At 47.6% G+C, this 24301-nt stretch overlaps 1 protein-coding gene across 1 annotated transcript in view; it reads left to right on the plus strand.

The window, feature by feature from the left end:
- The window catches only part of VPS54 (VPS54 GARP complex subunit), a 56837-nt gene that overhangs the window by 14709 nt on the left and 17827 nt on the right, over positions 1-24301 (plus strand). Inside the window, exons 5-12 of the mRNA XM_015429249.1 lie at positions 1210-1265; positions 4286-4382; positions 8304-8644; positions 12496-12625; positions 14106-14287; positions 17917-18029; positions 20637-20700; positions 21354-21459. Of these exons, the coding sequence (XP_015284735.1) occupies positions 1210-1265; positions 4286-4382; positions 8304-8644; positions 12496-12625; positions 14106-14287; positions 17917-18029; positions 20637-20700; positions 21354-21459 (1089 nt within the window). The remainder of the gene's footprint in view (positions 1-1209; positions 1266-4285; positions 4383-8303; positions 8645-12495; positions 12626-14105; positions 14288-17916; positions 18030-20636; positions 20701-21353; positions 21460-24301) is intronic.

A 24301-nucleotide genomic window follows, 5' to 3' on the forward strand; every position in this document is an offset into this window, starting at 1 on the left:
GGGGGGGGATGCAGGATACCCAGCAACAGGGCTATTTTTGGGCAGGAACCCACAGGAATGGAGTTCCGGCTGGCTCCCGAAGTTGGCCACACCCAGCAGGAACTCATTAGCATAATAGGCCACACCCAACAGCAGAAACTCATTAGGACTGGCTACATTAGGGGTGTGTGGCCTAACATGCAAAGGAGTTCCTGCTACAAAAAAAGCCCTGCGTTTTGACAACAAACAAGGTAAACAGAATAAGAAGCAAAAGGTGGGTGTGGCTGGATGACCACACTTCTGGTAACACGGGGGTGTGGCCTAGTATGCTAATGAGCTGCTCTGTCAGGGGTGTGGCATACTATGCTAATGAGTTCCTGCTGCTGGGTGTGGCCTATTATGCTAATGAGTTCCTGCTGGGCTTTTTCTACCAAAAAAAGCCCTGCCCAGCAACAAGGGAAAATGCAAATGTGTTCCTCAGCACTGTCTGTTCCTTTAAAACACCTATACTCTTGCACTTGTAGCTAGGGATGGCAGCATGCAGGTGGAACCTGGGGATGCCCTGGAATTACAGCTCATCTCCTGACTACAGAGAGCAGTTCCCCTGGGGGAAAATGGACGCTTTGGAGGGTGGCCCAGTTGACAGTGTACCCCACTGAGGTCCCCGTCCTCCCCAGGCTCCATCTCCAAATCTCCGGGAATTTCTGAACTTGGAACTGGCAACCCAGCGCGCACACACACACTCCCAGTCCCCCATGAGTGGCCGGGGGCACCTGGCAACACCAGTTGTAGTGCATCAGTTAGTACAGACTTAGATGACGCAAACAATCCCAGGGAGGCTCGCAAGTTATCAGGATGTTAAGTGTGATCAAATGCTTGGTGGAAGAGCTCCGTCTCGTAGTTCCTCCAGAATCGAAGTCAGTTCCACAGGGCCCCTGGTGTCCTCATAGAGCTCATTTGAAGGAGAAGAAGGCACTCAGTAACAAGCCCTGCCTTACATTGGCCCCGCCTACTTTCTGAGAAGCTCAGACGGCGCCAAGGGAGGTACCAGTGGATGCTATCATGCGGAACGGAGACATAAACAGCCCTGCACATTATACGTAAATAGATTTATAGTGCTCATAAACAGATCTATATTCCTATTCTAAAAGCAGAACTATAGCACACGTTTTGGAAGAGCTAAATTTTTTGGAGTTGGGAACTGACGCCCTTTTCTATTGTTTTTTATAGTGTGTGGTTAATACAGTATCAGAGATAGAAGAAATAGACACGGACGTGGTTGTTAAGTAAGTATATGCCTAAAGCTTTGCATTGGCTTGGTGGGGAACTAAACAGATAATGCTTTTGGTTTGTTTTTTGATATGTAAATAATGGAGAACTGTATGCAGAACTTGGTAGTTGTGCGCTTTTCCCTGTTTCGTGCTCTTAGCGCGATTTCTGAATTTGAGCAAGTGGGGGGGCCATGAGGCTCATGGGGGGAGTCCTGCGCTGATTTGCCACCACTGTGGCCCCCAGGCTCTCTGGCAGCCACCGCTGGGCCCGATGCAGCCTCTGGTCTCTGGGCCACTGTGGACCCCAAGGAGGTTCCACCACGCTCAGGGAGGAAGAAATGAGCTTTTACTTTGCAGAGAATTTAAACCCCTCGTATATTTTTTTTGAAGATTTCAGATTTTTCGGTAAACTTCGGGGGGGGGGGTCACTCAAGTTTGCAGAAAAATCTGTTTAGTGCAAGTGTGGCCCCAATCCGCTGATTTCGGTATCCGCAGTACCGCTTCGGTGGGAGGGTAACGGCGTTCCGCGCGCCTCGGCGTTTAGTCATGCCGGCCACATGACCACGGAAAAGTCTTCGGACAGCGCCGGCTCTTCGGCTTGGAAACGGAGATGAGCACCGCAACCCTAAAGTTGGATTTGACTAGCTTTCGAGCAAAGGAAACCTTTACCTATTTTAGATAGGGGACATGCTCTGGAAGAGTGTATAGCAGTGGTGGCGAACCTATGGCACGGGTGCCAGAGGTGGCACTCAGAGCCCTCTCTGTGGGCACGTGTGCCATCGCCCCAGCCAGGCCCAGACCATCATTAAGGTGTCGAATTCTCTGCCAAATAATTTTAAGTAAATGAAAGCATTTGGGATTGCTTTCCTTACTTTGTTTGAATCATCTTAAGTTAATGTATGAGTTGTTTTTTCTAAAGTAAAACTTCAGTATTCAGGTTAAATTGCCGTGTTGGCACTTTGCGATAAATAAGTGGGTTTTGGGTCGCAGTTTGGGCACGCGGTCTCTAAAAGGTTCGCCATCACTGGTGTATAGATAGCATTGTTTTCTAATGATACTTGGCAACTGACATATTGGGGTGCGTGTATAATAGGCAAAAGGAGAATGGTGAAGAGGGAGATGGCAATTCTATTTTTATTTATTTATTTACACTCCAATCCTTGTACCTTTTTTTTTTTACAACCTTGTACATTTTTGCAACTAAGCAAGTTCCACCGGAATGTATGGGAACAAACTGAGAATGTTTCCATGTTTCCGAGTCCAGGGCTATGGCATGACTTCGGAAATGAGATCTGCCTAACTAAGTCAGTGAAAGCAAAGAGGGTGGAATGGGAGCAGTGCTCCCTCTAAGCTGAGTCAGTGTGAGCCAGCTCACCATTTTTTAGCCTCCGGCTCACACATTCTTTTGTCATGGCTCAGGAAGGAGGGCTCCAGAGCAAACTAATTTATGCAGTAGCCAAATCGCTCGCTCACCACTTTAATGCCAGGAGCTCACAAAGTAGAAATTTTGCTCACAAGACTCCACAGTTTAGAGGGAGCATTGAATGGGAGCATTTGTATTCTGTACAAGTAGTTAACTCAGATGGTCAGAATTAAGACGTTCTCTGTCCCCTGCTGGGTGAACTAGAAGCAGAAGCTTTGGCTGTTTCTAATTTGTAGCTAATGGACAATTAATTCAGTTGTTGAAAGTGTATTGCATTTAATCTGAAATATCCAGCATGACCATCTTGCTATAATTCTCCTGATGGACTAATTATATATTAGTCTGCTTACTTTACCAGATACTATTTTTAGTCCGGTAATGGATTTAACTGTTTTTTGTAGTTCTTCTTCATTTATAATTGCAGAAGTGTCTCTGGACAGTACCGGGGGGGAAGGGGACTCGGTATCATTTTAGCCTCCATCTTTGTTTCTTACTATCAGGGGGGGGAAATACTCCAATGAATCTTTCTTACTTTTGTCACCCTTCAGAGCTGTAATTGTTCCCCCCCCCCCTTTTTCCATTTTGTCAAGGAACTGTTTATTTAGTATTAATAGAAGTACAAGGGTAAAAGAAGAGATGCACCATAAGCACAAGCAAAGCTCTGGTATATATATATTTTCCAAATAAGAAAATACATATCATAACATCAAAATGTCATTTAAATTAAAAGCAATTTCATCATGAAACTCTCTAAGTAAAATGAGATAATCCCATAATTTATGCAAATCTCTTTTTATAATTTCAGTGTCACCCTTGAGAGCTGTAATTGTTTTTATAGCAACGTAGCCCTCAATTAGGAGCTGCGGTGGCTCAAGTGGTTAAGAGGCTGAACTGCAGGCTGTGGAAGGTCGGTAGTTCAGCAGTTTGAGACCCGAGTGTGCCACATGACGGAGTGAGCTCCCATCTCTAGTTCCAGCTCCTGCCCACCTAGCAGTTCGAAAGCAAGAAATTGCAAGTAGATAAATAGGTACCACTTCGGTGGGAAGGTCACAGTGTTCCGTGCACCTTGGTGTTTAGTCATGCCGGCCACATGACCACGGAAATGTCTTCGGACAGCGCTGGCTCTTCGGCTTTGAAACGGAGATGAGCACCACAACCCTAGAGTTGGACTCGACTGGCTTTCGAGCAAGGGAACCTTTTCCTTTTAGCCCTCAATTGGCAGATTCCATTTTAAAGGTGGTTTAAATGCTGAACCAATAGGATCCAGCGCCCTTTATAGATTTGAGCCTGGAGAGATTTGAAGTTCGGTGCAAAACCGGGTCCTAAAGCCGGGAAAATGTCAGTTGTTCTGTTGAAAAATGTAGGAACCAGTCAAATAAATTTCATTTTTAAATTTGTCCTCAATCACCCGTATAATATTATAAATCTGTGGCGTGATTCAAGTTGTTCTCATTCGTTAGCACAGTAACATAGTAAGGTCTTTCTTAAATCAACCCATTTTAATGATAGAGAAAGGAGGGTTAATAAGTACCTTGCAGAGGGAGGCTACAACTGAGAGCGAAGCTAGAGTTGGAACATAATGGTAGTAATTATCTCATGGAATTCTCCGCAGACTGGCCGATCAAATGAGGCTGATGAATTTTCCGCAGTGGTTTGATCTCCTGAAGAATATTTTTTCTAACTTTATCCTCTTCCTCAAGAGAATCAAGGTAAGAAACGTTCTGTGAATCATTAATAGAAGCCTTGTGTCCAGATCACGGGAGGTGGTAGTTCCGCTCTATTCTGCTATAGTCAGGCCTCGCCTGGAGTACCATGTCCAGTTTTGGGCACCGCATTTTAGGAAGGATGTTGACAAGCTTGAGCGTGTCCAGAAGAGGGCAACCAGGATGGTGAGAGGGTTGGAATCCAAGTCTTATGAGGAAAGGCTGAAAGAGTTGGGTATGTTTAGCCTGGGAAAGAGAAGGCTTAGAGGGGACATGATTGCAGTCTTCAAGTATTTGAAGGGCTGTCATGTAGAAGATGGAGCAGATGTTCTCTTGCTCCGGATTGCAAGACTAGATCTAATGGGTGGAAATTACAAGGGAGTCGATACCAGCTAAGTATCAGGAAAAACTTCCTAACTGTAAGAGTGGTTGAGCAGTGGAACAGACTGCCTCGGGAGGTAGTGGATGCTCCTTCGCTGGATGTTTTCAAGTGGATGACCATCTTTCGAGTATGTTGTTGGGCTATCTTTCGGCTCTGCTCCTGCAGAGTGCAGGGGGTTGGACTAGATGACCTGCAAGGTCCCTTCCAACTCGAACAGTCTATGATTCTATCTCTGCTGAAGCAGTCAAGGCCTGCTGCACTAGTTTCTGCTAACATGCCTTTATGATAGAACTATAAAGGAGCCGTATTACTGACATTTGGCCATTAAATTTCTAACTGCATTCTAGCTGTCACTACATGGCTGTTTCCAGTGTTATTTTTTCCTTCACTTTTGAGAAGGACGTTCCTTGAAAAATCAGTATGTGCCAGTAATATATTAAAATACACTGATTATTTCCTGTGATACTAATTACAATATATGTAATTGTTAAAAAATATATTGGGGCTTAATTTTGCTGAAAAGTTAACAGGTTTTTGTGATTGGTTCACTTTTAGATTCAGCAAATGGTGTTTTAGTTTCTGTTGTTGTCTTAAGAGTAAAAAAGAAATTCTGATCGGTTTACTTGGAGGGGCCATGGCTCAGTGGTAGAGCTGGTGCTTTGCATGCAGAAGGTTCCAGGTTCAGTCCCCGGCATCTCCAGTTGAAAATGCCAGATAGTCGGTGATGGGAAGAGATCGCTTCCCTAAGACTTGGGGTGTCAAACTCATTTGTTATGAGGGCCGGATCTGACATAAATGAGACTTTGTTGGGCCGGGCCGTGTGTGTCATAAAAGGTAATGCCAGGTAGTGGAGATATAAACTTTATAAAGGACACAAACACAAAGTTGTTGTTTTTTTACTTAAAATAAAAGCATGCTTAAAACAGTAGCACTCTTGCAATATTTTGTTTATTTAACGGTGTCTGATAACTGACACCTCTTGCTCTGAATTACTGCATCAAAATGTCTGTGCTGTTGCAATCTTGAGTGTGCTGTTCAGGCGCGTCTCTGTAAGCTGCAAACCTACGATGACGCAGCAGCAGCAGAACTGGAAGAAGCAGCAGAAGACAGCCAGTTCCACTGCGGGCCTGAGAGAAGCCCTCCCGGGGGCCTCATCCGGCCCCCGGGCCACTTGTTTGACACCCCTGCCTAAGACTCTGGAGAGCCGTTGCTAGTCTGAGTAGACAATACCGACTTTGATGGACCCGAGCGTCTGATTCACTAGAAGGCAGCCTCCTGCGTTCATGTGTACTTGTGTTGCTTTGTCGCTATTTGAGCACTATGGACGAATGAGAAGGTTTATAGTATAATCCTGGGCAGAGTTCCAACCTTTTGAGTCCATTGAAAAGGTGTAACACTGCTAAGGTTTGCACTGCCAGTTAACTTAGACCTCTGTTGAGCTTTTTCTTAAAAAACGAACAACCTGAAACTAGAGGCAAATATTTAACAGGTTAATTCGAATCACGATTTCAGGCTGTGCTTCCACCAACCTGCCACCTTTCTTCTCTAACGTTCACATGAAATTCTGTCCTTTCCTTTTCCTCAGAACCTAAGAGGGGTGTCTCTTTTGTTTCTACATGTCCCTCCTTGAGGACCCTGCATCTCACTCTGTTGCGTATTTCTGTCCTCTGCAGCAGCCTCACTTACTGAGCCCTTTCCTAACACGTTTATTATTTAGAGCCAGTTTGGTGTCGCGGTTAAGAGCACAGACTCTAACCTGGGAGAACCAGGTTTGATCCCCCCCCCCTCCACAGGTAACTTGCTGGTGTGACCTTGGGACAGTTATAAATTCTTTCAGAGCTGTTCTCTCAGGAGCAGTTCTCAGTCAGAGCTCTCTCAGCTCCACCTACCTCACAGGCAGTGTACCCTCTAAGCTGAGTTAGTGTGAGCTAGCTCACCGTTTTTTAGCCTCCGGCTCACACATTTTTGTCTTAGCTCAGGAAGGATGGCTCCAGAGCAAACTAATTTATGCAGCAGCCAAATTGTTCGCTCACAACTTTAATGCCGGTAGCTCACAAAATAGAATTTTTGCTCACAAGACTCCACAGTTTAGAGGGAACAGTCACAGGGTGTCTGTTGTGGGGAGGGGAAGGGAAAGGAGTTTGTAAGCCGCTCTGAGAGTCCTTCGGGTAGTAGTGATGGGCAGGGTCTAAATCCAATCTCCTCTTCTCTCTGTTCCATGTCACCGACTCAGTTCTGAATGTTGTTTAATCCTGGTTGCATACGGCTGATGGGAACTAGCTTTTTTCCACCTCTTTCTCTCAAATGAAGGGTGCTGAACATAATATTTTAGCTCTTTAAAGATCGACTTATCTTGCATGTAGAATGTGGTGAAAGTTCAGGCAAGAGGCATTTAGACTGAAAGTAGTAACTTGGTTTTGGGCACAGATCACATACTCCACCATGATAATCAAATTTTGGAAATAACAGTTGAGGGGCCTGCGGGGCATCTCATTTCCACCACACTGCCTTTTGTGGGGTAGCTGCTGTTGAACAGTAGTAAGCAGTCCTGGGAGACTCATGCAAGTTATGTGGTATCAAGTTGCCTGATGGTTGCTGCCAGGCCTGGCCGTAATGAGAATTTTCTTAAAGGCCAAAACAGCCCTGGGAAGGGCCCTGCCCCTTCTTCTACCTTTTACTCATAGAAACCAAGGCTTGAAGGCTGGCAATACTGTTGTTGCCTAGCAACCCCCACAATGGCCACTGAGGAGGGTATTAGTTTCTTAAAGCTGTAGGCACTGCTTCTATCATTTTGGAGGGTTTTAAATCCCCCTCTCCAGTTGTTACTGTTTTAAAGATTTCATATATTTCTTCAAACATTGGTCTTTTTTTAGGTTTGAGATTAATTTGAGATTGACAATAAGATTAATTTATTGTCTAATTATTACATGTTTGGGCCTGTATGTACAAATATTGCTTGACCACTGAAGAAGGCCACCTTGGCCGAAACGTGTCTGGTCACAATAGGTCCCGTTTGTGTATGTTGTACACTTTTATTCTGTAATGAGGCTACAATTGGGCCCATAATTGACGCCAGTTTGGTGTAGTGGTTAAGTGTGCGGACTCTAATCTGGGAGAACCGGGGTTGATTCCCCCACTCCTCCACTTGCACCTGGCTGGATGACCTTGGGCAAGCCCTGGTTCTGATAAGAGCTGTCCTTGAGAAAGAGCAGTTTCTGTCAGAGCCCTCTCAGCCCCACCTACCTCACAGGGTGTCTGTTGTGGGGAGGGGAAGGGAAAGGAGCTTGTAAGCCGCTCTGAGACGCCTTTGGTAGTGAAGGGCGGGGTATAAATCCAATCTCTTCTCTTCTCTTCTCCTTCTGATAATTACATATATTTTTGATCATATTTAAGTTATGATTATAGTTTTTAGTCATTGGCCCTTTACCTTGTATGCAGTATTTAAAACAGTAATATTCTTACTAAAATACGTTCTCACCCCCACCCCACAGGGAATTCAGGGTAACGTGCGTTTTTTAAAAAAAACAAACTATCTTTTATCCTAGGCAACACTAAATGTCATCCGCAGTGCCGTTCTCTTGGTTCTAGACAAGAACCAAAGGTGCAAGGAACTGGGGGAAGCTCCTGTACAGAAGAACGCGTCGAGGGAAAGTGCCGTGGACACGGAAGTGGCCTATCTGACCCACGAGGGCCTGTTTATCAGCGACGCCTTCAGTGGGAGAGACCTTCCACCCACAACCGCCGATTCGGTCTCTCCGAGAAACGTTTGCCCAGACAGCGAGCCCAGCAGCAGCGACTGTGTCTCTGAGCCCGAGTGTGCCACGGATTCCTCGTCAAGCAAGGAGCAGGCTTCGTCGGGCATCACACCTGCCGGAATCGAGACCATGTATGTAGTAACAGAGCCTTCATTCTGATCTCGGCCCAAACATCTGGAGAGTATTCCAGTCATATAACCTGGAGCTGGAACTAATCTAGGACTAGAGACCAATGTTCCCTCTAAGGTGTGGAGTCCTGTGAGCAAGAATTCTACTTTGTGAGCTACTGGCTTTAAAGTTGTGAGCGAGCGATTTGGCTGCTGCATAAATGAGTTTGCTCTGGAGCCCTCCTTCCTGAGCTAAGGCAAAAATGTGTCTGAGCCGGAGGCTAAAAAAACTGTGAGCTAGCTCACACCAACTCAGCTTAGAGGGAGCACTTCTAGAGACCCCAACAAGATTATCAGGATGTAAGTTTTGGAGAGTCAAAGCTCCCTTTGCCCAATACTTTGACTCTCAAAAGCTCATACCCTTGAAACTCTTTTTGGTCTCAAAGTGCTGTTGGACCCAAATCTAGAGTTGTTCTACTGTAGACCAAACATGGCCACACTCTGAAACTAATCTAGCCACATCAGTGCAGATTCACTCTGAAGATACGGAAGTTAACATTTGCCAGAATACAAGGAAGTCCTTCTTCAACCAAAGATAAAAGGAAGTCCTTCTTCACCCAAAAAGTGCTTAACACATGGAATTCACTGCCACAAGGAGGTGGTGACAGCTACAAGCACGGACGGCTTCAAGAGGGAATTGGATAAACATATGGAGCAGAGGTCCATCGGTGGGTATTAGCCACAAGGTATAGGTAGGAACTCTCGGCCTGGGGCAAGGGATGCTCTGTATTCTTGGTGCTTGGGGAGGGGGCAACAGTGGGAGGGCTTCTAATATCCTGGCCCCACTGGTGGGCCTCCTGATGGCACCTGGTGTTTTTGGCCACTGTGTGACAGAGTGTTAAACTAGATGGGCCATTGACCTGATCCAACATTGGCTTCTCTTATGTTCTTAGAATTCTTGAAATTTCAACTTTAAAATGGTTTTCAGAACTTGGGATATCGGGTTTTGTTGTGATCCTTCGGGACACTCTTTGAGAAGAGAAATGAGTTTCATTTCCTCGAGCAAGCAACAAAATTGTTTTATTTATTCTTATTTATTTATTTTATTAGGTTTGTATCCCACCCACCCCGCATGGCAGGCTCAGGGCAGGTTCCACCAATGACCATATACAAAACTTAAAAACAATTAAAGTACATCAGATAAAAATATAACACTATTCCCATGTGCTAATCAGTGCCTCAACAGATGAGGTTTTCCAGATTGGACTTCCTAGATGGTCAACGTAGGTCTGACCCGCTGAACGGGAGGCCCAATGGGGGGGGGACGCCCGCCACCTCAACTAAAAGCCTGGGGTAAGAGCTCCGTTTTACAGGCCCTGCGGAGCTGTAAAAGGTCCCACGGGGTCCTGAATTCATATGGGAGCTAATTCTGAAAAAGACCTGACCCTAGTCGAGGCAAGACGGACATCCCTGGGGCCAGGGGCAACCAGGAGATGCTGATTGGCAGATCGTAAAGCCCTTCGGGACTCATAGGGGGGTCTCGCAGAGGGTTTCCCAGAATGCAAGTCATTCATTTTCTCTTTCCTTTGAATATAGTGATATTAAATCTAATAGATGACATAACTGGGTAAGCTGTCACTTCCTTCCAAATCTTCATTTCATCTCCATTAAGAAATTGTCAGAAATGATTAGCTCGCCCATCCAATATATAAGCCTAATAGAAACCGCTGGCATCTGTTTTAGTTATCCCACATTTTTCATAGGTTCTTTGTTTCCTTGTGGATGTCAGTTGTGTAGTCCTGCTGCCTCTGCAGTCAAGCCATGTGTTTTTGTTCAATCAGCTGTTCACTGGGAGAGGTCTAGGGTGTGAATGGGTTATATGTTTCGCACATTAAATTTCCTCTTTCAAGTCTTGGCCCTTTTTGACAGCTCTTGCTTTGACCTGTGTATTTTCTCTCCCTGATCCCCTTCATCCCTTTGAGATAGGAAAGGACTTGTAGCCATTGATCATATTCTCGCTTTCCTTATGGGGAAGTTGTGTCAAACGGTGATGAGGGTCATTGTGCTTCATCACGGTGCCTCTTGGCAGAAAAAAGATTAAGAAAGAAGAAGCCGTGCTGGATCAGGCCAGGGGCCCATCCAACACTCTGTGTCACACAGTCGCCAAAACCCAGGTGCCATCAGGAGGTCCACCAGCAGGACCAGAACTCCAGAAGCCCTCTTTGTTTCCTTGTGGATGTCAGTTGTGTAGTCCTGCTGCCTCTGGGTGGGACAAGAACAAACTCTGCAGTCAAGCCATGTGTTTTTGTTCAATCAGCAGTTCACTGGGAGAGGTCTAGGGTGGGAATGGGTTGTATGTCTTGGCCCTTTTTGAGAGCTTTTGCTTTGACCTGTGTATTTTCTCTCCCTGATCCCCTTCATCCCTTTGAGATAGGCAAGGACTTGTAGCCGTTGATCGTATTCTCACTTTGCTTATGGGGAAGTTGTGTCAAACGGTGATGAGGGTCATTGTGCTTCATCACGGTACCTCTTGGCAGAAAAAGGATTAAGAAAGAAGAAGCCGTGCTGGATCAGACCAGGGGCCCATCCAACACTCTGTGTCACACAGTCGCCAAAACCCAGGTGCCATCAGGAGGTCCACCAGCAGGACCAGAACTCCAGAAGCCCTCCCAAGAACACAGAGCATCACTGCCCCAATCATAAGAACATAAGAGAAGCCATGCTGGATCGGGCAGGTGGCCCATCCTGTCCAACACTCTGTGTCACACAGTGGCCAAAAATACCAGGTGCCATCAGGAGGTCCAGCAGTGGGACCAGAACTCCAGAAACCCTCCCACTGTGGCCCCCCAAGCACCAAGAGTACAGAGCATCTCTGCCTCAGACACAAGTGTTCCATCTATACCTTGTGGCTAATAGCCACTGATGGACCTCTACTCCATATGTATATCCAATCCCCTCTTGAAGCTGTCTGCGCTTGTAGCTGCCACCACTTCCTGTAGCAGTGAATTCCACGTGTTAATTACTCTTGGGCAGAAACCAATTCCAAAATCGCTGAGCCCCCAGCAAGCCTCAGGGAGAACACGTGCTGCCTCTTGGCTAGTCAAACCACTGTGATAAGACGCTGACCAAAATCTAATAATTAAATAATAATAATAATTTAATAACCATATGTGTGATTGATTTTTACAGACCTAAAGGTGGCCCCTCCCCATCGTCTTGACTCCGCCCCTTGCAGGGCTCTGGTTAGAGCAGGGGTCCCCAGCCTCTTTGAGCCTGCTGGCCCCTTGGGGATTCTAACTCGGGGTGGTGGCCAAAGGAGGCGGAGCCACGGGGACATAGGGAGCCCGAGTGCGAGGGAGAGGTGATTTCTGAAAACATGTGGGAAAGAAAGAGGAGTGAGGGAGAATTAAACCAGCCCTCTGGCGGAAGCTGCAGTTGAAACGTCGTTTTCATATGCACAGCAGATCAGATCTCCAGGGGGCAGTCAGGAGCCCTGCTGAGCAAGAGCCCCACCAGCTTTCTAAAACCACTTGGTGGGCATCGGGAAAGGGGTTGGTGGGCACCAAAGTGCCCACGGGCACCATGGGACCCCCGAGTTATTGGATTTGCCTAGATGCCTGCATCGAGATACTGCTAGGTTCAAGGCTTCCCAAACAACATGAGAGAGGGTGAAGAGGAACAGACTTACATTTATGCTCGTCACGGACAGACCTTTTCACTTGCTGCGCCTGAATACAGCCTATATGCAGAAGAAGGTATGTGTAGAGGTTGTGAGTGAATCCTCTCTTCTTGCTGGGCGGTAGGTTGTCTCAGCAGGTTTTATAGGAAGGGTTTATTTTTATTTTTTTAAGAGCCCTTTTTTTGTGCTTTTCCAGGATCGGGGAGGACATGAAACTGTCTGAACTGGAACTAGTTAGACTAGCCAATAACATACAAGAGCTCCTGTACAGCGCTTCTGATATTTGCCACGACCGTTCAGTCAAGTTCCTCATGGCTAGAGCAAAAGTAAGTTCCGTGCTTAAGGGCCTGTGAAGAACACCCCTGAGGGGGGCCCCCCCAAGTAAAGATTCTGTTGGGGGGGCTGCAGACATCATCTAGAGCGCCCCCCCCCCCCCCCCGCAACCTTTTTGAGCCTGTAGGTATCTTTGGCATTTGGACATAGCATGGCGGGCGCAGGCACAAGGTAGTTTCCGCAAGATGGCTGCCACAAGAGGCAGAGCCAGCTACCAAACGGCTGCTGCAGTTTAGATTCAGTCACGCAATGAAGATCCCTGTGCTACGGAGGCAGCTGCTGCCAAAGCAGCGTTTTTAAGGAACCGCACAGCCAATCAGAAGCCTTGCTGGGCAAAAGTCACATCCGGCCCCACCCATTTTCCTAAAGCACTTGGCAGACTCCAGGACAAATGTCAAGTGGGCACCGTGGCACCCACGGGCACTATAAAAGCATAGAGCTGGAAGGGATCTCCGGGGTCATCTAGTCCAACCCTCCGCACAAGGCAGGAGATTCACAGATACCTTTCCCCCCACACACGCCCCCAGTGACCTCCCAGAAGATGACAAAAAACCTCCAGGATCCCCGGCCAAACTGGCCTGGAGAAAAATCACTTCCTGACCCCAAAGTGGCGTTTGGCATTTCCCTGGGTGTGTAAGAGAGGGCCACGAGACCTAAGCACTGAGGCCACCCTTCCTGCCCTCCCTTCTCGTGATCTGCCTCAGTTCACAGAATCCACATGGCTGTCAGATGGTCATCTAGCCTCTGCTTAGAAACCTCCAAAGGAGGAGAGCCCACCACCTCCTGAGGAAGCCCGTTCCACTGAGGAGCCGCTCTAACCGTCAGGAAGTTCTTCCTAATGTTTAGCCGAAAACTCTTCTGATTTAATTTCAACCCGTTGGTTCTGGTCCGACCTTCTGGGGCAACAGAAAACAACTCCGTGCCATCCTCTGTATGACAGCCCTTCAAGTACTTGAAGATGTACTATGCTGGGTGTTGTGTATGCTGACCACCACTGGGAAGACAGCGAACAGCCAGAGCTTGACTCTGGAAGAACAATAGGGACTAGGCTCCTAGTCCCTCCACTGGGGAACCAATGGGCATCGTGGCGGGAGATTCAAACCCACCAACGGGGTCCAGGGGTGTGTCCCTGGAGTGTATATAGTTGGCCCACCGGCCGTTAGTGAGTAGTCTTGTTGTGTACCAAATAAAGCGTGCTTTGCACCATGCTGGTCTTTGTCCTTCGTCCATGCGGCAAACCTACTACACAATACTGGGGACCCCTGATCTAGAGCCAGCCCAGACATTGTATGAAAACAAATGGCATGTTGCCCATCTTCATCCCCCCCCACCCCCGGTGATCAGGGCTCCTGGGGTGTTACCCCGTAGCCCCCTCCACATCAGGAGACTTAAGTGATGAGAAAGAAGCTCCCCTTTTCCATTTCTAAAAGTAACCAAGACAACTATTTCCATCATCTTTGCTTTTCTTTTCAGGATGGCTTCCTGGAGAAACTGAACTCTGCAGAGTTTGTTGCTCTTTCCCGACTGATGGAAACCTTCATCCTGGACACGGAGCAGATCTGTGGTAGGAAGAGCATGTCACTGCGCGGTGCGCTTCAGAGTCAAGCTAACAAATTTGTAAATAGATTCCACGAGGAGAGGAAAACGAAACTCAGGTATCTTTCTGCATGATGTGTTATAGTGCAGTGCAGATTTTATAACCCTCCCTTCTAATAAGTGAGATTGATTCTAAATTGTTTTGGTACAAAGATTCCTCATTTGACCTGATATATTTGGGCCTAGAGAGGATGTTCTTTGTTTAGATTTGATTCACTTTCTGTGTTTTGCGTTTTACACAATATCTTATAGTCTTTATAAAAGCTTCGGCCACGTGCATTTTGAATCCCACTGTCAGTCACACATCATAAGAACATATGAGACGCCAATGTTGGATCAGGCCAATGGCCCATCCAGTCCAACACTCTGTGTCGCACAGGGGCCAGAAATACCAGGTGCCATCAGGAGGCCCACCAGTGGGGCCAGGACATTAGAAGCCCTCCCACTGTTGACCCCCCCCCCCCAAAGTACCAAGAAGACAGAGCATCCCTTGCCCCAGAGTCCCTATCTATACCTTGTGGCTCAGAGCCACTGATGGACCTCTGCTCGATATGCTGATCTAATTCCCTCCTGAAGCTGTCCATGCTTGTAGCCGCCACCACTTCCTGTGGCAGTGAATTCCATGTGTTAATCACTCTTTGGGTGAAGAAGTACGTCCTTTTATCCATTCTAACCCGACCGCTCAGCAATTTCATGGAGTGCCCACGAGTTCTTGTTTAAATCTGTAAATCTGATGAAAGGAGCGCTGGCACTCAAAAGTTCATATCCCCAAAATCTTGTTGGTCTCTAAGGTACCCGTAAAGGTGTTGGGCACCGTGTTGGAGACACCTGGGTTAATGGCACCTTCCACATGTCCTTTTAGAGGAATTGAACAAAACATTTAAAGGATCTGTAGAGGCCCTGACCTGGATAGCCCAGGCAAGCCCGATCTCATCAGATCTCGGAAGCTAAGCAGTGTCGGCCCTGGCTAGTCCTCGGGTGGGAGACCTCCATGGAATACCAGAGGCAGGAGGCAGGGGGCAGGCTTTATTCAGCCGCCTCCCTGAATATCCTTCAGGCCCCAGTAGAAGTCAGTCACCAGCAGCGTTCCCTCTAAGCAGTGGAGTCTTGTGAGCAAAAATTCTACTTTGTGAGCTACTGGCATTAAAGTTGTGAGCAAGCGATTTGGCTACTGCATAAATTAGTTTGCTCTGGAGCCCTCCTTCCTGAGCAAAGACAAAAGTGCGTGAGCTGGAGACTAAAAAACTGTGAGCTAGCTCACACTAACTCAGTTTAGAGGGAACACTGGTCACCAGAGGTCGCCACAACTTCCGGTTGTACACACACTCACACATATGCACATATGAAAAATACAAAAAATAAAGGATCTGTAGAGATTTGTTAACCTGTAATTTGGTCTACGTACATTACTATAGTTTTCCAGAATCCCTTAGAACATGTCCAAAAGGCATACTTAAAATCTGCATGTGGATTTCTGTGACAGTGAGCACTGCGGTCTAGAACACAACACCGCCTCCCCCCCCCCCGGGGCCTAGGGACGCCAGGTTGGCGGTAACCAGGACCAGGGCGTTCTCCCTGGTGGCGCCAACGCTGTGGAAAGAGCTCCCCAATGAGATCAGAGCTCTACGGAACCTCCAGCAGTTCCATAAAGCTGTGAAACCTGAGCTGTTTCACCAAGTGTTCAAATAAGAACTGACTGCACCAGTTGGGTCGCACTAGCACTTTACCATAGGATGCCGTCGTATTTATTTAGTTTTATTGTATTTATTGTATTTTATATCTTGTATTCGTTGTTTTAAATGGTAGCAATCCAATAAATAAATAAATAAATTATCATTAGCAATTTTGTTTATTAGTTTATTTATTTCAGTTTGTATAATGTTAGGTGCCACTGATAGTTAATCACATATATGTTTTCTCTTAGATTTGCTGCCTTTAGATAAGAGGTTTGACCCCAAATTCATTTCCATTGTTACTTAGAAACTGCATGGCAGAACAGTTTTCTACCCATAATTATCTGTCTTTAAGTATTGGAATCTTGAAAGCCTATCATTTTCTCGGTGCCCATTGGCAAGTGGTGCTTTCACTTGACAGTTGTGGTAGGTTTTACTGTACAGTGCTGTATTTTACTAGGGCCAGTATGTTAGTCTCCTTGGCTCAGAAGTCCTGGAACCAACACTTCCGTCTGAAGCCCAGGTTCACACCTGCAGGGTTGACCATATGTGGGTGTGGGCGCTTAAAACATCACACAGTTGCCAACCAGTTCCTCTGGACGGCCAAAAACAGGGCATAAAGGCTGATGCGTTCATTAGAACATAAGAGCCCTGCAGGATCAGACCAGTGGTCCATCTTGTCCAATATCCTGTCTCACACTGTGGCCAACCAGTTCCTCTGGACAGCCGACAACAGGCGATAAAAGTTGATGCATTCATAAGAACATAAGAAGAGGCCTGCTAGATCAGACCAGTGGTCCATCCGGTCCAGCATCCTATCTCACACAGTGGCCAACTAATTCCTCTGAAGGGCCAACAACAGGGCATAGAGGCCAAGGCCTTCATAAGGATATAAGAAGGGGCCTGCTAGATCAGACCAGTTGTCCATCTAGTCCAGCATCCTGTTTCACACAGTGACCAGCCACTGGAGAGCCAACAACAGGGCATAGATGCCAAGGCCTTCCCCTGATGTTGCCTCCTTGCACTGGGATTCAGAGGCCAGTTTGGTGTAGTGGTTAAGTGCACAGACTCTAATCTGGGAGAATCGGGTTTGATTCCCCACTCCTCCACTTACACCTGCTGGATGACCTTGGGCAAGCCATAGTTCTGTCAGAGCTGTTCTTGAGAAGAGCAGTTTCTGTCAGACCTCTCTCAGCCCCACCTACCTCACAAGGTGTATGTTGTGGGGAGGGGAAGGGAAAGGAGTTTGTAAGCCGCTCTGAGACTTCCTTGGGTAGTGAAGGGCGGGATATAAATCCAATCTCTTCTCTTCTTAGTGCCTCTGAACATGGAGGTTCCCCTCAGCCACCATGGCTAGTAGCCACTGATAGACCTATCCTCCATGAATCTATCTAATACCCTTTCTAAAGCTGTTTATTCCAGTGGCCATCACTAGTAGGGATGGGCACGAACCAGGAAGATGGAGTTTCATCCCACTTCATAATTCATGAGGTCAGACGAACCTGCTTGCAAAAGCCATTTAAAGAGAATGTTCCCTTTTGCAAGCCATTTCAGTGATGCCTCTTGCTTCCCCCCTCCCCCACTTCCCACCACAAACCCCACCAACCTCTGAAACCACTTGGAGAGTCATGGATAGGGATAGGCACGAACCTCTGATTCACAAACCACAAATCAGTGATGTCCGTTAGGAAATTCGGTTCGTAATGTGGTTCGTGCCCATCTCTAATCACTGTATCTTCTGGCAGCGAATTCCACATTTTCATCACTCTTTGTGTAAAGTAGTATTTCCTTTTGTCCCAAATATGTTGCTTCAGATTCCCACTTACTGAAAAAAGTCTTTTGCCAGCGGAGGGGTCTTGAGAATGTGCCTGCCACCAGTTAATGTTTGCAGCTATTGAATCTTTTATGACTGCCGCTCTTGTGATAAATTCTGAATTGGGAACCACCAGGGGAAGACTTTTAAGGCAGTGCGTTTTGTGTTTGTAACCTCCTTTCTTTTTTTGTTCTGTAACTAGCCTCCTCCTAGATAACGAGCGCTGGAAACAAGCCGAGGTTCCGGCAGAATTTCAGGATCTCGTTGATTCTATATCAGATGGCAGAATTGCTTTACCGGAGAAAAAAACAGGAGGTGAGTCTCATTGGTCTTTCTCTCTCCCTCATGTAATGGTACGGTGAAGATCTGTTGTGGCAAAATGTTGGCAGACAAGCCGGCTATTCAGTTTCTGAATTCACACAGGGTGAGGCTGTTTGCTTCTGTAGCAGGACAGGCGAAAAGTGAATATGCTTTTTCAGCCCTGGCCCCCACCTGGTGGAACTCTGCCGGAAGACATCTGTGCCCTGCAGGAATTTTTACCTTTCCGCATGGCATGCAAGGCAAGAGATGTTCCGCCAGGAATTCGGTTGAGGACAGAGGCGGGGATAGTAGGACATCTGACGCTCTCATATACATCTTCTTCGTGGTCTCTGTGCATCACACCCTTGGGATACTCTGCGCCTGCGCTGACCTTCTCGGTACCGATAGCTAGCAAAAGGGATTTTCGCGCCTCTCCCAGGTCACGCGCCCAAACTAAAGAATTTTGCATATCTTTCTGTTGTAAGCCACCCTGAGCCGTACCTGTAAGGAAGGGTGGCCTAGCAAATCAAGTTTGCTGCAACCAGGGCCAGGGCTTGCTGCAACCAGGGCCAGGGCCTACTCAGTGGCGGCTCCTGCCTGGTGGAATGAGCTCCCGGAGGAGATCAGGGCCCTGCGGGACCTTGTACAGTTCCGCAGGGCGTGCAAGACGGAGCTCTTCCACCAGGCTTTCGACTAGGAGCCACCACTACTACCACTACCAACGAGCCCGGCTGATAACTGGGAACGGAGCGGCCCTAGGACGATTGAACTTCAGTGGCGCGGCGAATCGGTACCGTTGTACTGGGACGGAGGCCAACATCTACTGGGCACCATCTTGTCTTAATTCAAGAGTAACAGCATTGAGCTCTTTATGTAATTTTTGGTCATTCTGTTCTATCCTGTTTTATTCGGTTTTTATGTATTGGCCCATGGTGCCCCTGTTTGTTAGCCGCCCTGAGCCCATTCGTGGGGAGGGCGGGGTAGACATTTAAATAAATAAATAAAATAAAATAAGTTTAACAAATAAATAAATAAAAGTAGGTGTTGTGGATCTAAAATGTTGCTTTAACACACACGAAGCTGCCCGAGTCAGAGCTGAGTCAGCTAGGCTGAGGCAAGGAGCGGAGAGCACATGGTGAGTGGCCTCATACGGAATGAGACCCTGTGTCCATCAAGGTCAGTCTTGTGTACTCAGACTGACTGCGGCTCTCCAGGGTCTCAGGGTCTTAACTTTTAGGAGCCCTTAGGTTACCGAGAACCCATTCTTGGTGTGGTTGATCTGCCTCAATACCAACCAACCAACCAACGCCTTTTATTGGCATATAAATAAAGATACAGTAATCTAAATAACAAAGTCATGCAGAGTAAAATTAAAATTGCAGAGTAACATCACAGAGTAACATCATCATAAAACCTAATTCATAATATCACTTATCAGGCCGTAGGACCATGGCACTGCAGAGAAACGTTGCTACTATTTCAGTTATTTCTGTATCTGGATTATCGAGCAAGAAAAGGGGCTTAAGATCATCAGGGGCAATGTTCCCTCTAAGCTTGTGAGCAAAAAAATCTACTTTGTGAGCTACTGGCATTAAAGTTGTGAGCGAGCGATGTGGCTGCTGGATAAATTAGTTTGCTCTGGAGCCCTCCTTCCTGAGCTAAGGCAAAAATGTGTGAGCTAGAGGCTAAAAAACTGTGAGCTAGTTCACACTAACTCAGCTTAGAGGGAACACTGAGATTCAGGGTCTCTAAAAATTGGCCTAATATGGGATATAGGAGATCCCGACGGGACGCCAGATAGAGCGGGCACTGGAGGAGGACATGGGCGACAGTTTCAACACAGTCCTTCAGACTGCTAGGATAGGGAATCCCTTGGAATTTGCCAGATAAGATAGGTGAAGAACATTAAATCTAGCCAAGGAGATGGCTCTATGCAAATTTGGAGCTATGAGTTGATAGAGGTATACTGCTGGAAGATTTGCATTCTCTGCCTCAATACAATTAGTGGCTGGTTCTACCTTCTGTGTGGGGCCTTCAGAAGAGGCGAAGAAAGCAGCCGTCAACAGCGCTGAAAGTGAAGCGTCTGACCCAGGTCCGTAGCTAGAGTGGGGCACCTCGGGGCTAGGCCCCCCGACTTACTTGCAAGGCCCCACGACTTCCCATCCAGCTCAGGGCCCCCAAGCGGCGGCAAGTGCGGGGAAGGAGCCGGGTATTCCTTTAATTCAATTAGCCAGTGCCCCCTAAGAAGTTTAAATGCCCCCTGACTTTAAAAATCCTGGCTACGGGCCTGGTCTGACCTGTGAACTACAGCATCTGACCTAGAAGTGTTGACTCTCCGTGGGGAGTAAATAGACTACGGGGCAATCTGTGCCATTATTCTGGTCCAAGTCTGTGGAATTCAGTGGGTATAGACCACAGTAATTCTTCATGGGATTGCACTGTGAATGGTGTTGCCTTCTCAAAAGTAAATGGAAGTTTGAACATCAGGGCTGCAAAACAGGAAAACGAAGAATTGAAAACGAATGCTTATCATCACCCCCCCCCTCCTTTTAGATATTAATAATGTTCTTAAGATTGCTTTTAGTTCTAGATTTTTTCTTTCTTTTTCCTACCATTGTTTAGCTCCTGAAGAAAGAAAGCCGACGGACTTCCTTGTTGTCGACGGTCATAAATACGCTGTAGTTGGGTAAGATGTGCTAGTTGCTAGATGTGCTAGAGCCAGTTTGGTGTAGTGGTTAAGTGCGCAGACTCTAAGCTGGGAGAACCAGGTTCGATTCCCCACTCCTCCACGTGCAGCTGCTGGATGACCTTGGGCAAGCCATAGTTCTGACAAGAGTTGTCCTTGAAAGGGCAGTTCTTGAAAGAGCTCTCACAGCCCCACCTCCCTCACAGTTGTGGGGAGGGGAAGGGAAAGGAGATTGTAAGCCGCTCTGAGACTCCGAGTGAAGGTCGGGGTATAAATCCAATATCTTCTTCTTCTGCTCCCCCCTCCCCCGCTTCACTGGGCTTGAATTATCGATTTGCTTACTGGAAGGTAACATCACCCAGGCCTCTTGCATATGACTGTTGCTTTTCCAAGGACCTTCTGCACAAAATGTCATATAAAGGCAGCCGGGGGGGGGGGGCGTGCAGCAAGAGAAAGGATTTGGGTGGAATTGTCCCTTCTTGTTTCACTGGGCGAAGCAAACTCTTGACCAGTGCGAGGTGTGTGTGTGGGCGGGACGGTGGTGCTTTCTTAGCAAAGTTAGCAAAGAGCATGAGGAGGCACCGTACGTTTTGAGGGTCATTATCGGGCTGCCGTGCGGTCTAACCTGGGACGTGTGCCGCTTTCCCTTACAGGACCGTGTTGCTGCTGATAAGAATCATCCTGGAGTACTGCCAGTGTGTGGATAACATTCCTTCCATAGCTACTGACATGCTGACTCGTCTCTCCGATTTACTGAAGGTACACCCCCACCCCCGGATCTGTCCTAAAATGCAGGGAATGGCAGGGAGCCTTTAACACAGTGTTGCGGGTTGTTTTGGTGTCGTGGTTAAGTGTGCAGACTCCAATCTGGGAGAACCGGGTTTGATTCCCCACTCCTCCACTTGCACCTGGCTGGATGACCTTGGGCAAGCCTTAGTTCTCATAAGAGCTGTTCCTGAAAAAGAGCCGTTTCTGTCAAGAGCTCTTTCAGCCCCGCCTACCTCACATGGCGTCTGTTGTGGGGAGGGGAAGGGAAAGGAGATTGTAAGCCGCTCTGAGACTCCTTTGGGTAGTAAGGGCGGGGTATAAATCCCATCTCTTCTTCTTGGTGTCGTGGTTAAGTGTGCGGACTCTAATCTGGGAGAACTGGGTTTGATTCCCCACTCCGATGACCTTGGGCAAGCCGTAGTTCTGATAAGAGCTGTTCTTGAAAAAAGAGCAGTTTCTGTCAGAGTTCTCTCAGCTCCACGTACCTCACAGGGTGTCTGTTGTGGGGAGGGGGAGGGGAAGGAGTTTGTAAGCCGCTCTGAGACTCTTGAGTGAAGAGCGGGGTATAAATCCATTCTCTTCTTCTCCTTTTTCACTTGCATTCCTGTGAACCCTTCAATTCAGCCCCGTAATGGTCACGGTGCCCTGACCCGGATGGCCCAGGCTAGCCCGATCTCGTCAGATCTCAGAAGCTAAGCAAGGTGGACCCTGGTTAGTCACTCGGATGGGAGACCACCAAGGGAGTCCGTCCAGGGTTGCTACGCAAAGACAGGCAGTGGCAAAACCACCTCTCTGAACGTCTCTTGCCCTGTTCTGGGTGGCTGGCCTTCTCAAATCTTAGAAGCTAAATATGGATTCATAGAATCATAGAGCTGGAAGGGGCCTCCGGGGTCATCTAGTCCAACCCCCGGCACAATGCAGGAAATTCACAAATACCTGTTCCCCGCCCAGAAGATGGCAAAAAACCTTCAGGATCCCCGGCCAAACTGGCCTGGAGGAAAATTGCTTCCGGACCCCAAAGTGGCCATCAGCATTTCCCTGGGGGTATAAGGAAGGGCCCCGAGTAGCCCAGTCTTCTTAGACCTTGGAAACTAAGCGGGATCGGCCCTGGATTAGTATTAGAATGGGAGACCACCAAAGAAGTCCAGGGTTGCTACCCAAAGGCAGGCCATGGCAAACCACCTCTGAACGTCTCTTGCCTTGAGAAACCCATGAGGGGGTCGCCATAAGTCTGCTGTGATTTGACAGCAAAAAACAAAAAAACAAAAAGGATCCTTCTGTGTGTCGCACAAATGGAGGGGTTGGTGGCAATGTTCCCTCTAAGCTGAGTGAGTGTGAGCCAGCTCACAGTTTTCTAGCCTCCGGCTCGCACATATTTGTCTTCGCTCAGGAAGGAGGGCTCCAGAGCAAACTGATTGATGCAGCAGCCAAATCGCTCACTCACAACTTTAATGCCGGCAGCTCACAAAGTATAATTTTTGCTCACAAGACTCCACAGTTTAGAGAGGGAGCATTGGTTGATGGGTAACAAGTTATAAACCATCTACAACATTTGGTTATGGGTTTTCACTGAGCTACAGGACCGATTTCCTATTCCACCGCTCCTCGTTTCCCCTCCACTCCTCCGTTTCATCTCTTCCTCCTCTTAGTTCTCTCCCTTAATAACTTTTTTCGTTCCTTGCATTGCCTTTCTCATCTCCTTAAATCGTGTCCTATGGCTAAAGCGGGAGGGTGGGGTGGGGGTGCAGAGCATCGTTTTGCCCGCAGTTCCTCGATCAGCCAGATCAGAGGAAATTGGCTCACAGGGGGAAACCATATAGTGGCCAGGAGGTGCATGATGCTGTGTGGGGACAGGCTGCTCCCCGTTTGGGGGGAACCTGTGTGTGTAAGCAAACCTAGGCCTACAGGTAAGAAGCAACCCAAATAATGTGGCGGTGGAAGGTGCTGTCAGGCCACAAGTGACGTATGGCAACCCTGTGGGGATTTTAAGGCAAAAGACGTCCAGAGGTGGTTGGCCATTGCCTTCCTCTTCATAGCAGCCCTAGATTTCCTTGGTGGTCTCCCATCCAAGGACTAAACAGGGCAGGCCCATAGCCACGGTGGGGCTTTGGGGGGCTCGGCCCCCTTTCTTAAAGGCACAGCCCCACAAGAATTTCTTCTGTGAATGCTTTGTTCACTCGCTTTAAAACATTTTTTTGAAAAGGCACACACTCCTTTAAGCAGACTGGGATGCTGTAGCTAATTCCCGCACTGAGCAAGGGGGTTAGAGTAGGTGACCTCTAGAATCCCTCCTAACTCTGTGTCAAGAAACTGGTCTCCTTTAAGAGAGTTCTTCTGCCTAAGTGTTGGCTTTCTTGAATATAGAAGTCATCACACACACACACCTGCCGGCTTGTTCTCAGGATTGTTGCTTAGGCTGGCAGACATTAACTTGCAGCAGCTGAGAACTGTCATCTCAAGTGGTTGACAGCTTGCAATTTAGAGATCTATCCTGGTAACCACTTTCTAACGGCTAAACGGCTTTTCTTTCTGCACTGAGAACTTCAGCCCCACCAGAAAAAAATTTGCCCCACAAGCCACCGAATCCTGGCTACGGGGCTTGAAACAGGGCTGACCCTGCTTAGCTTTCGAGATCTGACAAGATTGGGCTGTCCTGGGCCACGGTCCTGTGGTAGACCGTGCTGACCCCAAAAATGACGTACTGCAGAGCCATGTCTAGCTTGTGGTGGTCTGTGGATGGGTGTCGGACACTGCTCAGCTTTTTGACGCTTGTCAGCACTAGAGATGTAAAATTTCCGGAAATTTTGAAGCTCGGGAAAAAAAACCGTCCCCC

The sequence above is a fragment of the Gekko japonicus genome, unplaced genomic scaffold, assembly GCF_001447785.1.
Source record: "Gekko japonicus isolate JY-2015 unplaced genomic scaffold, Gekko_japonicus_V1.1 scaffold3491, whole genome shotgun sequence".
NCBI lineage: Eukaryota > Metazoa > Chordata > Lepidosauria > Squamata > Gekkonidae > Gekko > Gekko japonicus.